Source organism: Quercus lobata, chromosome 3 (genome assembly GCF_001633185.2).
Source record: "Quercus lobata isolate SW786 chromosome 3, ValleyOak3.0 Primary Assembly, whole genome shotgun sequence".
Taxonomy (NCBI): Eukaryota; Viridiplantae; Streptophyta; class Magnoliopsida; order Fagales; family Fagaceae; genus Quercus; species Quercus lobata.
This window is the reverse complement of record NC_044906.1, coordinates 74,018,221-74,033,481: the sequence shown is the minus strand read 5'-3', so window position 1 is coordinate 74,033,481 and position 15,261 is coordinate 74,018,221. Positions and strand designations below refer to the sequence as shown.

Below are 15,261 nucleotides of genomic sequence, written 5' to 3'. Positions count from 1 at the left end.
ATTGGTGTCCTTTGGTGCCAAAAGAAACCAATAAGCACTATCCTTCAGAAGTATTGGCATTTTTGTCTTCAAATAAGCACTAGTATTAGGAATCTTCAGAAGCATCATATTGGTGGGAAACAGGCTTTTAGCAGTAATAAATATTGAAGTGTTTTGGCCGTTATGCAGGCCAGACAAATAGGAGAATCAAAATCTTCTGCCAAATCTGAGGTATCTTGAAACAGTTTCGGATTTTTAGCAACATATTCTTCAAAGGCATTGAAGTATTTTGGCCTTTGTGCAAGCCAGTCAAATAAGGGGAAGTAACAACAGCTTCAAATAGTAGTAACCTAAGGAGCAAACTCATTAATTAGTGGAAGGAGCATCGGATGGATATCCATCATAAGGATCCCATAGGGCATTATCATCACATGCTTGCTCATGATAGATAGCATATTTATTACATAGTCCGCAATATAGAAGTGGCTCAAACCTTGGAGTTTTTATTGGGATGAGAAGACTTCTTGGATTCGGATGATCTGCTATCCGTAAGTGAACAAGGGCATTAACATAGGGTTTGAGATCAAAAATAGAGATTCTATTTGTGCTTCCTATGAAATGATAATTTTTCCATAGATTCTTAGCAACTTCAAGAATTTGATTATTAAAATAATTTCACCAACATTCGGCAAGAGCAAAAGGATCTTCGAAGGACAATTGAGAATTCCCTTCAAGCCATTGCCCTTGGTAAGTGTGACCATTGATGAGAATGAGATGTTTGGAGAGCTGGACATTTATCCAATTATCTCTTTCCCATATTGGCAAAGTACCCCAGCATCTGATGGAAACAAAAGGTCTAGTGGAAGAACTTTCAAATCCTTTAATAGCAGTTTGAATAATCTGTGGAAGCTGATTAGCCTGTTTATGGCCTGTTAATTTTACGACTAAGGTGGTGCCAATGACGATAAGAAGGGGACACAACAAAGGAGTATCAAAGTTTCGGGTAGACACGAACAGAGAGACAGAAAACACAACCACACTATCACCGGCCAGAAAAGAGTGGCTCTGATACCATAAAGGGGGAAGGGGACGCACAACTAAAGGGAGAGAGACGAAAGCACAGTGTAATATGATGAAAGTAAATGTAAATAAATAAGTTAGAACAATAATAAGGCGGTAGAACCAGCCAAGCAGTATATATCAAAATAATTCAAAGTAAATGAAAGCAATAATTCAAAATAAATGAAAGCAATTTAGAATCGTCCGAGATGGCAGTAATGGTGGGTCCCATAAATACGTACTCCTCCCTTTCACATAATGGTGGGTCTTATCATGAATTTAATTAGTGGATCCTACCATTCATGTGAAATGAGGGAGTACGCATTTATGGTACTCCGGGAGTACACAATAATTTCCCCTCATTTTGTATATAAATACGAAATTTTATCATTATGATAGTTATTTATTAATATTTATTATGATTTTGTATTTATGTCGGGCTAATAAATATATAATTATGGTAATTATTAATAAGTATTTATTTTGATTGTATTTATATATGAACTAGCTATTATATTATTTAAAGAAATTATGATGCGACAAGATTCTAATTGAGGGGTTAAATATAAAATAACATACAAAATATATATGGAATGAACACCATAGATTCTTTTTTTAATAGAGTTTAACCTTTGAGAATTGAACCCCGTATCTCTTATTTAATTATTAGAGACTTTACCAGTTAAACTAACTGGAACACACTTCTAATTGAGGGGTCATATATATTACTGTAGAATATTAATGTGTAAATTTGTAAGGTCTCAAAAGCTTACGTGACAAAATATTATAAAGTCAACTTGTGGGGGCCAAGTAATCAGGAAGTATTATTAAAAACAATATTAACTGGGCCTATGACCCTATCCGAGGACGTTAGAACGTCCGAGGAGACCCACATAAAGTTATAAGGGGAACCGAATGAAAAGAGGAGTGGATACCATTTAAGATGGGTCCAGTATTCGTCCAAGGACAAAATCCTTCTCAGCAACATGTGTCCGAGACCAACCTGAGCCCCGTATCATCACAGACTTACTTCGAAGCTACGTTACCACTAAAGGAGGGACATTGGGCCAAGGCTAAAGAAAGAAAAGATAAACAAATATCTTTAACAGTTGTTGCCTCTGCATTAATTGCCTCTCAACCAACTCTTTGGCCGCATTAATGTGAAAGTGTTACCTGAATAGTGATAAAGTAGCCTTACAGCTACTGGTTGAAGATTCTAGGAAGTGTTGGATGAGATAGAAAGGAATCCCCCGAATCCAATCTACACGTGTGTGGTGAGGATGATACCAGGATGGCGGTATATAATATGGAAGAATGCATTGAGGGAAGGGCATTGAAAATCCTGTACAATATTACCTTTAAGAAAAGGCAGATAAAAGAAAGAATGGAAGCTTTAGCAAAGGGAGATTGTTGATAGCACTTGCATCAAACCGTCTTAGAACGTTAAACCTAATCATTTTTCTTCTAGGATAAATCTAGTTCTTCTGCCCACTCTCTAAAAATTTATTGTTCGGGCCGTTAGCGTTTGAGCCTAAACACGTTTTGGGTCTAAAACAATTTCAGTCCCCACACAACTAAAAATCAAATGGTATTTAGTTATATATATATATATATATATATATATATTATAGATTATAAATGACATAAGTCATGAGTTCCAGTTAACTAAATTGGTAAAATCTATCGATGTCCAATAAGACATATGTGGTTCAAACTCATCTATAATAAAAACTAATTAATGTTTTGACCTAATGATAAAGAGCAAAACCATGGAGTGGACACCATAAATTAAATTTTGTCATATATATATATATATATAATGACACAATTCAAAATGCAATGATATATAGGTGTAAATAAGTTAAAAAAATGAGCCAATTTGTTTATAAATACTTTGAATTTTGAGAAAAAAAAGAAGAAGATGTAGGTTCATTTATTTATCAAACATGTCGAGTTCATGTTTACAGTTTACCCTTTAATTATTTAAAGGCAAGTAAAAAAAAACAATGTGTTAGTATTCAAATTTTATACTTATTCATAATTATAAACAATCCATTTTATAATAAGTTTTTGTATAAATCCTAAGAATACAATATTAGTTCATTTTTGTTTATATATTAAAATTATTCTATCTAATTATCTCAAATAAAATATTCCCAAGCATAATTTAATTATCAGTCATTAGCATAGATTATATTCATAGTATTGATTTATATGAGAAAACAATTAGTTGATCAAGTATTTCATATACAAGTTAGAACTTGTTAAACTAAATAATGAACCAATTAAAATTTTGCAATCTAATTTGGTGATGAGCTCAAGCTCATTGAATATTTGATACTTCACTAAGGTAGTTGGACACTTAACCCTATCCCCCTTTTCCCATATTATGCTTGAAAATACGTAAAAACTTAGCGAAACATCAAATACATAGAAGCAAACATTATTTACACAAGTATCTTGTAAATGATGAGTTTCAGTTAGCTTAATTGGTGTCGTCGAAAAAGAGATATACCATCTACATTATAAAACTAATTGGTGTCTTAGCTTGATAATAAAAAATAATTATTATAAGTAAAAATATCTTTAGTATAAGTGAGCAGAAGAGCAAGACCGATTCCTTTGGGCTATATGCCTCATAATGAACAAATGGTTTGTTTCCTGTCTGACTACAAGTCATTCCTTGAAGCCCAAGTCAGTGGATGAGTAAGAACAGGCCCAAAGGGTTGTGGATCTATTTATGGACGAAAGAGCACTTTTTTCTGTATCAGACCATTAGACAACACTCGGCCCCGTTAGGCCATTAATCTTATGTCTCTAACACAGGCGACTTGAAGGGCCCAATGGCTCTATTAATCACGGAAGATATATAGGCCAGAAATGTTATGACCACGAGCCATCCATGAGTCAAAGTGAAAGGCCACAAGAATCATGTGCTACACAACCTAACTCATGGCCCAAACATATGATGAGTTCAAGATCAAAAGAAAAGATTATAGAGATTATGAAATTTTTATTTAATTTCATAATAATTCCTATAAAAAAAAATTTTCATACCGATTGAGCTAGTAAATTTTTATTGGTTCTCAACAAACACTAATAAATCAACAGTTGCGAATTTTGTGTGTCTATAAAAGCAAGGCTAAAGACATAACAAATTTCACAACAATTGAACTGATAAGTTTTTTATTGGTTTGCAACAAACACTAAATAATGTAGTTCCGAATTTTTTTGTTTGTTTGTATGTATTTATAGACTTTCTCATTGGTTAGTGTGTTTCCTATGCATTTTATCAAAGTGTTAGCTTAGGACACATGAATTGAAGGGTTGTCTTAAAAAATAAAAGATAAATAAATAAAAATTGTGTCTATAAATTTTCTCATTGGTTGGTGTGTTACCTATGCATTTTATCAACTCTTTAGCTTAGTACACATGAATCTAGGGGCTATCTTAAAAAAAAAAAATTAAAAAATTAAAATTGAGTGGCTGTAAAAAGGTTTAAGGAGTGAGTTAAGACAAGCACCTGAAAGTGGCAAAAAAGATCAAGAGAAAAGCTCCCGGCGAGGATCGAACTCGCGACCTTTCGCTTACGAAGCGAACGCACTACCACTATGCTACGGAAGCTTTTTGACGTCGCTTGTCACATGATAATTATATATAACCATTATCATGTCCTGCTAAAACCCTCAAATACACCATGCCAATGAAAACCAAAGGCTTTAGCGTAGGTAGAACCCGCCCACAACAACTCAAAAACCCAGAACTGAGAACTGAAAGCTGAGAGAGAGAGAGAGAGAGAGATGTGTGGAATAGCTTTGATCATCTCTGGAACTTGTATTGACTTGTCATCTCTGCTTCTCGACTCTGTACCTTCAGCCTCCTCTACTTCCATTGATGACCAAGTAGGTTTTTCTAGTTTTAATTTTTATTATTATATTTTTAAATTCTTGTTTGGTCAACATTTTTCATTTTTCTATTTAGAGAACAAGAATTTGATATTAACAATGTGTCATAAATTGTTTCATAATTTAATTTGATTTTTAGACCCAAAAAAAGAAAAGAAAAAGTGGAGCAATCAAAAATATGTACCAGAATTCAGTTATAGTATTTTGTATTTTTTTGGGAAATTTGAGGTATTATTCACTTATGGGGAATCTTTTTCAATTTTAAACTTATTGCTTTTTTGAGTGGAGTGATAAACTACTGGTTGTTCAAAAAGTTTGAGTTTTTAATAATACTTCTCCTTATGTGTGGGCCCAGACTCCCCGACATGTGGGTCTTTAAATGGGGGTAAAGTGGGGACATCTTTAAATGGGGGTAAAGTGGGGACAGTGTTTGACTTATGCTCATCTATTATGATTTAATTATATTTAGACAAAAAAAAAGTGTACCATAATTCAATTAATAGTTTTTTTTTTGGATTGTGGGGTATTATTCACTTATAGGGAATATTTTCAATTTTAGAATGATTGCTTTTGAATGTGGGGGGAAGAGCTTGCTGTAGATATTGTCTATATGAGTGGCAAACTGGCAATAGTTTTTGGGTGTGTGTTTTGGTTGTTTTTGCTAAAGGGCTATGACTCTGATGACATTATTTCTTGAAACACAAGAATTGAGTGGAGTGATAAACTGCTGCTTGTCCCAAAAGCTTGAGTTTTTTGGAAATTTGATTAATTTAATTATTTATTAGTTACTAACACTCGTCCTTACGTTTGGGCCAAACTCCCCGACACATGGCTTTATAACTTTTTAAATGGGAGGTAAAGTGGAGACAGTGTTCGACTTATGATCATCTATTATGATATCGTGATAAATTATCACTGATCCCAAAAGCTTAAATGGCTAGGAAATGGAAGTTTAATTATTTGATCCCAATTCTAACATGAAAGGTGATTTTGTGGGTTCAAAAGCCACTGGTTAGAAAATAGCATGTTGCAGTTTTTTTGGGGTTAATCTCTCTCTCTCTCTCTCTCTCTCTCTCTCTCTCTCAATATGTTGCTAGTGAAAGTATATGATTTAGTGTTAATTGAATTTTGATAGTGTGCTAATTATTTTATAACCCTTGCTGTTTCAAAAAAAGTGACTAATATTTTTTATTGGTGCACTGTGCATCAGCTGGTATTCTCGATAGATGATCTTAAAGCAGCTCTAGGGAGGAGGGGTCCTGATAGCTTGGGTAGCAAGAAGGTTTTCCTTTATTCAAAGACTTCAAGCTCCATTGAGGAGCGAGAAATTGTATCCTTCACTGGTGGAGAAGAGGCAAAAGAAAGGGACGAGTCCTGTTCACAACGTGTTGAGGAGAAAAATGATTGTTGCTTTGATACACATGGACAAACTCGTGAGGTAGAGAATGGTTTTAGCATGTCCAATGTTGTGGCAGAACTTCACTTTATTGGTGCCACATTACAGCTCCGGGGGATAAATCCTATCGTACAGCCCTTGATGGATACATATGGGAATATTTTTGTGTATAATGGTATGCTTACTTGTCTCTTAATGGATTAGATCAGAGGGATTTTATTCATCATGGTTTGACCTTTGTGCTGCATATATTTCTTTCACACACTTTTGGCCTATTTTGTTACACTGAGTTTTTGTTGGATATGGGTCCTACTTGTGTTTCTTGTTGGTACATGACATTCTTCAAGTAGATGTAATCTCATATTTTTTGATTGGTTATCTTTATTTTCATTTTACTTTGCTTAAAAAATAGGCAGGGCAAAAGTATAGCTATACCTAGAAAAAGGTGAGGCTTTAAAAAGATGTACATTCTAAGTTATTTAAAAAAAAAAAAAACAATGTACATCCTATTTAAGGATGAATAAGCTAAATTAAACAAGAAATTAATGATCAAATGCATTTGATTTTATATAAGACACTTGATGTTTAAAACTGGTCTCTTCAATTTCATTCATTTAGTTTTCAGATATAATCTTGGGTTCTGATTTTATGTTCTACTTTGAAGGAGAAATATTTGGAGGAATTAACATTGATAGTGATAGCAATGATACTGAAATTCTAATGCAAGCTCTTGGAAACTGCTGCTCGTGCAATTCCCATTTGCACACAAGAACAAGCTACTGTCTTGAAAAAGGAAAAAGTTCTGTTCCAGAGGTTCTCTCTACAATTAAGGGGCCATGGGCTGTCATCTATTGGCAGGTAACTCTGAGTGGTAAGTTTCTATTTATTTCAATTAAATTTTTGCAGTATCTCTCGTTACCAGAATCTTATTTCTGAAGTTTACTTGTCACATTATGTATAGGAAAGTTCAAGAACCCTGTGGTTTGGTCGAGATGCATTTGGCAGACGGAGCCTTCTTGTTCACTGGCCTACTTTGGAGGACCATCGGTTCCTGCTATCTTCTTTATCACCATTTTCTTCCACTGAGGAGAGTTCTGGTATACTATGCTCAGTAGAACTTTACTCATTTGGTTCTTAGGGTTTGGCTTATGTTGTTTAGTGCATTGTAATGATGATTGATAATACAGTGTGCTGAAGCTGATTTCTGTTCTGGAGTAATTCTGAAACAAAATGTCAAGTAAATTATGCATGTTGTTTTATTTTTCATTCTCCCATTTCTATTCCTGATCTTTAAACATTGTGTGATACAATATTTCTTCACGCCACTCTCCTTGTATTCCATGTCTTTTCCTTTCTGAAATTTTGTTCTCCACACCAGTCTCCTTGTGTCTATTAGTTCAGATGTACACATTGCTTTAGTGGATCTCACTACTTTGAAAATAGATTCCCCTCTAAACATTGCTTAATATGACATATCTCCAAGCTGAGTGAATTTGGGCAATCTGAAAAGACATGCTATGAACTTTTATATGTATTAGGTGATCATAGAATGTGCAGGGTGGGAGGTGTTCTTTATGGAGTGTTGCTTGATAAACCTTCTTTTTGATAATTGTAATTAATGGCAAAGGAAGAGCGCTTATTGGCAAGACTCTTAATACAGCTGTTCCTTATAATTAGCCATAGGCTTTATTGAGCCAAAGTGAGCAAGTACTGCCATGAATATATATATATATATATATATATATATATATATATATTAAGGGCATTGCATACATGTATATTGCTTTCCAAATGCATAAGTTTTTACCATTGTTGCATTTAGTACCATTAAAATTACAAGTATATTAACCCACAAGTCCCTTTAATTTTTCTTGCAGTTTGTCAATTTTTGACTCTTGATATGAGTGAGATTTTTATATCAAGTGATGTTATTTTAATCCAGGCTTTGAAGCTGAAAATGAAATTAACAACCACAATTTCTGGGGAGAGCTTACATGTGGGATATACAGCATATCTTTTGATGCTCCAAAATTGGATGGGTGCCTGGTTGGTAAGGTCAGAAAACATGAATGGACAAATTCCATGCTAAAAGAACTGATTGTTTGGGAGAGAACTTCTGTTGAACCAAAACCCGAAGATTTATACTCTTCTCATGGCGAGACTCTTATGGAGCAACATGATGTGCATTCAGCTTGTTCAAATATATTGCCATCCAAATCAGGTGATTTTCATACCATTCTGTAAACAGTTGCATGTGGAACTTCCAAATTTTAGTTAAAATATAAACTACTTACCATTTTTGTCTCATGAATATGATTAGTAATTATAATTGTAGGTTTTGTTGTAATGATGCTGTAACTGTCGTTTTGTATTGATTAAGTAGGGCCCATCCAAGCTTCAATTTCAGGGATGGCAGAGACTGTACTGTTTGCTGTAAGGGAATCTGTGATGCGGCGCACTTCACTGCATAGAATATTTAAGGTTCAAGATCTGATTGAACTGAATTACATTTGCATTAGTTTCATGCTATAGAGTAGTGGGACAGATATTTTTCTTAAACATTTTATTGTAAAATGGAAAATTAGGGAATATTTTCCAACTAAATAACCTTGAGTAGGCTCAATTATTTCTTTTTTGGGTTATTTGATTTATTTCCTTTTGTATTAATAGAATTCTTTTGACATGAAATGCATAGGCAGTTACTTGTGATATAAGACAAGAGGTACTCACACCAGTGGCAGTTCTTTTCTCTGGAGGATTAGATTCTATGATACTTTCAGCATTACTAGATGAATGCCTTGATCCCAGCTGTGAGTGTTCAGTAAAAGCTACATTTATTTATTTTTCCCCCTTCTTAATGTTCTGTGTTATATTTGTATGAATCTCAATGAGCTCCAATTTTTAGAGTTGAAACTGTAAAGCTAAATAATGACATGCATTATAAAATCCTTTTGTCAATCGTACCTGTAAGCTCATGTCCTATCAATTTTAATGACAGATGAGATTGATCTACTTAATGTGAGTTTTGATGGTCAGTCTGCTCCTGATAGAATCTCTGCCAAGGCAGGAGTAATGGAGTTGAGAAGAATTGCACCCTTGAGAAGGTATGGACTATGATTTCCCATACTAAAAGGCTTTCTGTGTAATGAATTTCTGCAATTGTCTTGCCTTGTGCTATCAGTTCACATGATATTTTAATTGCAGGTGGAAACTTGTAGAGATTGATGCTGATTTATCAACATTGGACCTTGAAACAAAGCACGTCATGTCACTAATAAATCCTGCAAATACTTATATGGTGCAAAGTTTCTTTCAACAGATAATGCAGTTTTTCCTTATTCTATATATGTTTTGTTTTAAGCTTCCACTGAATCAGATAAATGGCCTTATAATCTTATGTTGTTCTAACTTATACATGTTTCCTGACATTATGGGAGGACATCATAGATACACATAATTATCCCCTTCGCGTCTTTTCTTTGCTGATTCCTCTCAATGAAATTTTCCAATACTTTTGATGTTCCTTTAGCATAAGCTTTTATTGTAATTCACCCTTAGATCTCAAAGGTGTCTTATGATCTTTTAGCTTAATTTGTCTTTTATTTTTTCCCATGAAATAACAAAATAACAGAGTAAATGTCATCTTTCTAGATCTCTCTTCTCACCAACATAAGTGCTATTGATCTGAATGGATAGAGTCTTATATCTTATTTAATATTGCAGGACCTGAATATAGGAATAGCTTTATGGCTGGCTGCTAGAGGCAGTGGCTGGGTGTATGAAGGAAATAACAATAATTTTGATAAGGATCTTCAGTGTAATGAACGTGTGAAATACAAGTCAAAGGCCAGGATTGTCCTTGTTGGTTCTGGTGCTGATGAGCAATGTGCTGGATATGGTAGGCATAAAACAAAATATCGAAAGGGAAGGTATGCATTTTTCATGAATAAATTAAATAATCTTGTCACTTTTTTTTTTTTTTGCATGTTTGGAAACCAATTTGTGTGTGTATTCACGCATGTGTGGATCTGTGTTTATGTTCATGTAATTACTTTGCTGTAAAGTAGTTCTTTTGTTAATATCAGTGTGTATCATATAGGTCTTGAAGTTGCTGTAATATTCTAACCTGTTTTTGAATATCATATAAGTCTTCACCTACTAGCAATTTAATGTGTGGAACTGGCTCCTAATGCTTCTTTCAAGAGGCTGTAAAGAATCTGTGGCCCCTAGATACTTTGCTGCTAAAGTAGGTGAATGTTATCACATTATAGTAATGAGAAAATAAGTGTGGTAATAAAATGGTTGAGAACCTTCAAACAAAATTTAGTTGCTGAAAATTTCTGAACTTGGGCCTCAGAATCTAGGCAGGCTCCTAAAATTTCTTTTGGTACTTGCATTGATCCTTGTCAATTTGATAGCTAATCATGACCAAATGATGCGGCAGAAAAGAGTATCCTGATATATGCACCTGCTGCCGGTACAACCCTTTGGCAAGCTTACTTAAAAAAAAAAAAAAAAAGCCTTGGCAAAATCAAATTGATTTTGGACCAATGCCTTCAGAAATACTGTATTCAGCTTGTTTGTATGTGAATGCGCATGCATGTGCGAGGGTGTCTGTGTGTGTGGTTCAGTGGCTACTGGGCTTCACTAACAGGAACTGTATTCTTCTGTTGTATGTATTAGTTTTAGTGCCCGTTTGGCATTCTATTTTGAAAAGTAGTCTTTTTTTAAAAACTTCACTTTTTTTCTAGATACAGGCTTTTCAAACAATCCATTTTCAGAAGGCCGAAAAAATAAGCTGTGCCAAATGGATCCACAGGAATAGGGTCTTCTGGAATTTCAGTACTAAATTCATTCTAAGAAACTGAAAGAATTACCAGCTTCCTGTGCATTATTATTTGATTTTCTCCTATTTAGAGCAGCAGTGATTTGATATCATTCATTATATTCGTGACCTATCACTGAACCAAGTAATGTTTGGAGTAATTGATGTTTATATACCTACTCGTTTTGGTGGTCTCGTATGCTGTCTTCAGTTGGCTTGGGCTACATGAGGAAATGAAATTGGACATGCAAAGAATTTGGAAGAGAAACCTAGGAAGAGATGACAGATGTATTGCTGATAATGGGAAGGAGGTATTGCTAACATCTTGGACAAAAACAATTTCTTACATCATTGACTGGTCACATGTGGCAACTATCTAATTCTTCCTTTTCTGCTTTTTAAAAAAGGCTAGATTTCCTTTCTTGGATGAAGATGTTATAAGGACTTTGCTTGATATTCCTCTGTGGGAGATTGCCAACCTTGATCAACCTAGTGGAATTGGTGATAAAAAGATTCTGAGAGAGGTCAGTGCTATATCTTTTGTTTAGTTTACATTCTCTGTCGTGCCCTAACATATGAGACATGATACGGGCACAGAAATATGGTTATGTACATGTTTCTGAATATATATATATATATATATATATCATCTGGGAATGTGCCGGCATACGTGCATGTTTTGTAAGAGCATCTGCTTCTGGGTTTTATGCATGATATTTACTTTTGTACTTTACAATGCATAACACTATATAATGTGACTGAATTCCTTCTATGCCCCAGAGAAATGTAGTGTTAAAAATGAATACAATTTTTTTATTAAGGAAATGGCTTTGTAGTTGTTGTCAACATGAGTATTGTGCTGATGAGTATTTGACAAACCATCTATAGGGAGAAGTTCCATATGTTGCATTGTAGCATCTCAATCTCTATTGATATTATATTCTCGAATTTGGGGAGTCATCTGGCTTAAAATTGGTGATGGTTGGGATTCAAGTGATAGCCTAGTGGTAATGGCATCCTTTGTGGTGCCCCATACCTGTGGTTCGAAGCCCACGTCCCCCTTTCCCCTATCTACCTATCTCAAAAATTGGTGATGGTTGAAGGAATATGATTACCATGACCGACAAGTTGAAGCTGTGTGTGGTGGAAACTGAAGGTTGTCATTTGAAAATATTAGACCATAATTTGGTTAAATGAGTAACTGTTTATTCATTGCCCATTATTATACCAAAAGATATCTTGTTCATGGTTATAGTTGAGATGTCAAGCCAAACGTGTGGGTGACATAAAGTTCTGTGGAAAGAAAATTTATTGCTGTCTAACAGGATTTAACTTTGAACTTCTCTATTACCTATCCAAAAAAAGAACTTTGAACTGCTCTATTGAATGAAGTGGACTCTGATGGAGTGTAGGGAATACAAAAACCTTATATGGGGTTAGGGAGACATTCTGGTTTGATCCAGGTTGAAGTTTCTTGAGGTTCCATTCCAATTCATCATCTTGCTATCTTAATATAATCAAGGGGAAATTACACTTTTCCACCTTGAACTATACCCCATTTTACACTTTGCCTCTTGAACCATCAAAATGCACGATTGACCCCCCAAAGTTATAACTCTGTAATACTTACCCCCCTATCGGCTGTTTTTGGGTTAAGTCTAACGGAATTTAGCATTAAACTACCAATTTGCCCCTTCCTCCAAATCATACGGTAGAGGGTAGCCAAGCTAACAGTGCTTAGTTGGTCTTTTTGGATGATCAGAACTAGGACTAAGACATGGCCCAGATTCCCATGGGGGACAACAGCGGCGAAATCTTGGACAATGGATGAAAGCCTGATCTAGCAAACCAATGCCTTAAGCCACTCAGCCATGCCTCCAAGTTGTTGATCAAAATTTGATCTGCAGGGTCTGGTTGGTTGCCCAAAGGATTATTGACTCCGATCAACAGTGTAATCCATTATTCATGAATTCAAAATAGTATCACCTGACTCATCATTTTATTAAGAATAGACTCATATCGTCTCAACTCAAAAGGAATTATTCTCCCATGTAATAAAAAATTATGAAAAAAAAACCTATGATTTTGTACCAGCTGGAAACAGCTGAAACAATCTGTATAGGCTGAAACATCCTGGTATTTAAACCCGATACATTTCAAGGGTCTAAGTGTACAGGGTTACTAACCAGTATGAAATCTATTGACCACTGTAGCTGGTATGGTACAGTAATTATAACTTTGGTACTGATTTCTCTTTTACTGTTATATGCAAAGAAATCTTACATGTTCATTTTTGGATTTGAAATCCGTTACTAAATCAATGGCTCTCAATTCAGGCTTAGTATCTCATGTCATGAATCCTGGCCAGATGTTTAATTGTTTGTGCATTATGTTTGTTGAAGGTTGCTCGATTGCTTGGTTTATATGAAGCAGCAGTTCTGCCCAAAAGAGCAATTCAGGTATGCATACCTATACAGATGTTATAACATTTAAATGTATGAATTGCCATGCTTTGGGTTTATGCAGCACTTAGCACTATGAATTCTTTTCTTTTTCTAGGTAGATAGTAATATCACTTCTCAAGGGGATGCTGTGTTTTTTAAATTTTACTATACATATAGCATTTAACAGTCAATCTTTCTGATTATGCTATTATCAGCATTCTGTCGTTTTGAACAATGATTAAATCCATAGTATCAATTGGACTAGTTTTCTAGTTATAAAAATCTCTCTGAATTGGTTCTGCAATGAAGTCGTAAGTCAAATACATGCAAAAGAACTTTCAAGCTGGGTTAAGTACAAATTGTTCATGAGCTTTATCTAGAAGAAAGTTATGTTGCTAAACGCTATTTGATTCTTAAGTGATTTACTTTTTTTCTCAAAAAAAAGAAAAAAAAAGTGATTTAATCTTTGTTCTTTACTGGTGTAGTTTGGTTCAAGAATTGCGAGGGAGTCAAATCGAAAGAATTTTGGTAGTAACCGTGCGGCAAATCAGGCGTCTGCTGGAAGTGCAGTAATTCAATTGCCATCAAACTTGACTTAATACCGCCCTTGGGTTAATTCTTCGCATGTGTTCCTCTCTTTCTTTCTGGAGCTTTGATCTGCTTCAATCTGGAGTTCCTGCATTTTTGGTCTCGGCTCTATAAATGAATGATGACAATGAGCCATCAACAACATTGTTTTTGTGCACATGCACACAGATCTCCGTTCCTCCAGCATCATAAAGCACCTTATTACTTTGTAACTAGAATTTAAATGATTTTGTTGTATGAATTGAGATTTGAGAAGATTTAGTCTTTTTAATTGATCCTGAGTTATTCTTTAATTAGAGTTGGAAGAGTCATTTCACAGCCATGGCTTTGACTAATTCTTACACTTTTGCATTTTATCATAGCCACCAGCTGAGCTTAAATAATGAATTATCTGACAATTAAGTGCCATAATTTCTGATTACAAGTCTCTGGTGAGAAAAATTGAAGCAACTTAGAAAAATTGAAGCAACTTGCATAGAAAGTACAAAATTATGCAGATTAGTTAGCTGAGGAAGGATGTCACCTTAATATATTTTTGCTGTTTATCATGAGCCATCTTATTTGTAAAAACCAGTGTATGGTTGATGCAATGATCTGCAGTTGATAGAATGGTTTTAGTCGTATTAGAGGTGACTACCCTCCTAGAATTAAAGGAAGAAAAGAGTATTTGGGTTAAATTCTCCTCCTTTGTTTATTCATCTTAACGCTTAAATACAATTAATCAAGATAACTCCTAGTCTTATGGTTCTATCACAAGATAGACCTCATCCTAATAACAACTTAATCAAATTTAAATAACAATTATCCTAACATGATAACAATTATCCTAACACAATAATAACTACTCCGTAAGGCAACATCACAAGTCCAATAACTTAGCCACTGTCTGACTCAGCGGCTGCTTCCAATTCCACATGTCCATCTTCTAGCTCCTTATGCCCGTGGGTCATAACAGTTGATGTTCAGGGTAAGCTGTACCTAAATTTTTTACTTTGAAGAGATTTATTTTTCTCTCTCCTTATTTATTGCAAATCATACTCATCCCAAAGTTTATGGGAGAAGACT

At 34.6% G+C, this 15,261-nt stretch overlaps 1 protein-coding gene and 1 non-coding gene across 3 annotated transcripts; one reads left to right on the top strand and one right to left on the bottom strand.

Annotated features, from left to right (window-relative positions):
- Positions 1-4,590: 4,590 nt before the first annotated feature.
- Positions 4,591-4,662, bottom strand: TRNAT-CGU. Its single transcript has one exon. It is a non-coding gene; the product is annotated as a tRNA-Thr (tRNA).
- An 88-nt stretch (positions 4,663-4,750) lies between these two features.
- On the top strand, positions 4,751-14,597 carry LOC115979071 (asparagine synthetase domain-containing protein 1-like). Of its 2 annotated transcripts, XM_031101031.1 has the most exons (14): positions 4,751-4,940; positions 6,154-6,514; positions 7,004-7,197; positions 7,301-7,436; positions 8,282-8,560; positions 8,723-8,820; positions 9,035-9,149; positions 9,338-9,443; positions 9,544-9,637; positions 10,063-10,268; positions 11,376-11,475; positions 11,572-11,688; positions 13,567-13,623; positions 14,094-14,597. In XM_031101031.1, the coding sequence occupies exons 1-14, from the start codon at positions 4,839-4,841 to the stop codon at positions 14,205-14,207; spliced, it is 2,079 nt and encodes a 692-aa protein (XP_030956891.1). In that variant the 5' UTR covers positions 4,751-4,838; the 3' UTR covers positions 14,208-14,597. The 2 variants fall into 2 exon arrangements, with proteins under 2 accessions (XP_030956891.1, XP_030956892.1); XM_031101032.1 differs by lacking the exons at positions 13,567-13,623; positions 14,094-14,597 and having other exon boundaries at positions 11,577-11,682.
- The last annotated feature ends 664 nt before the right edge of the window (positions 14,598-15,261 follow it).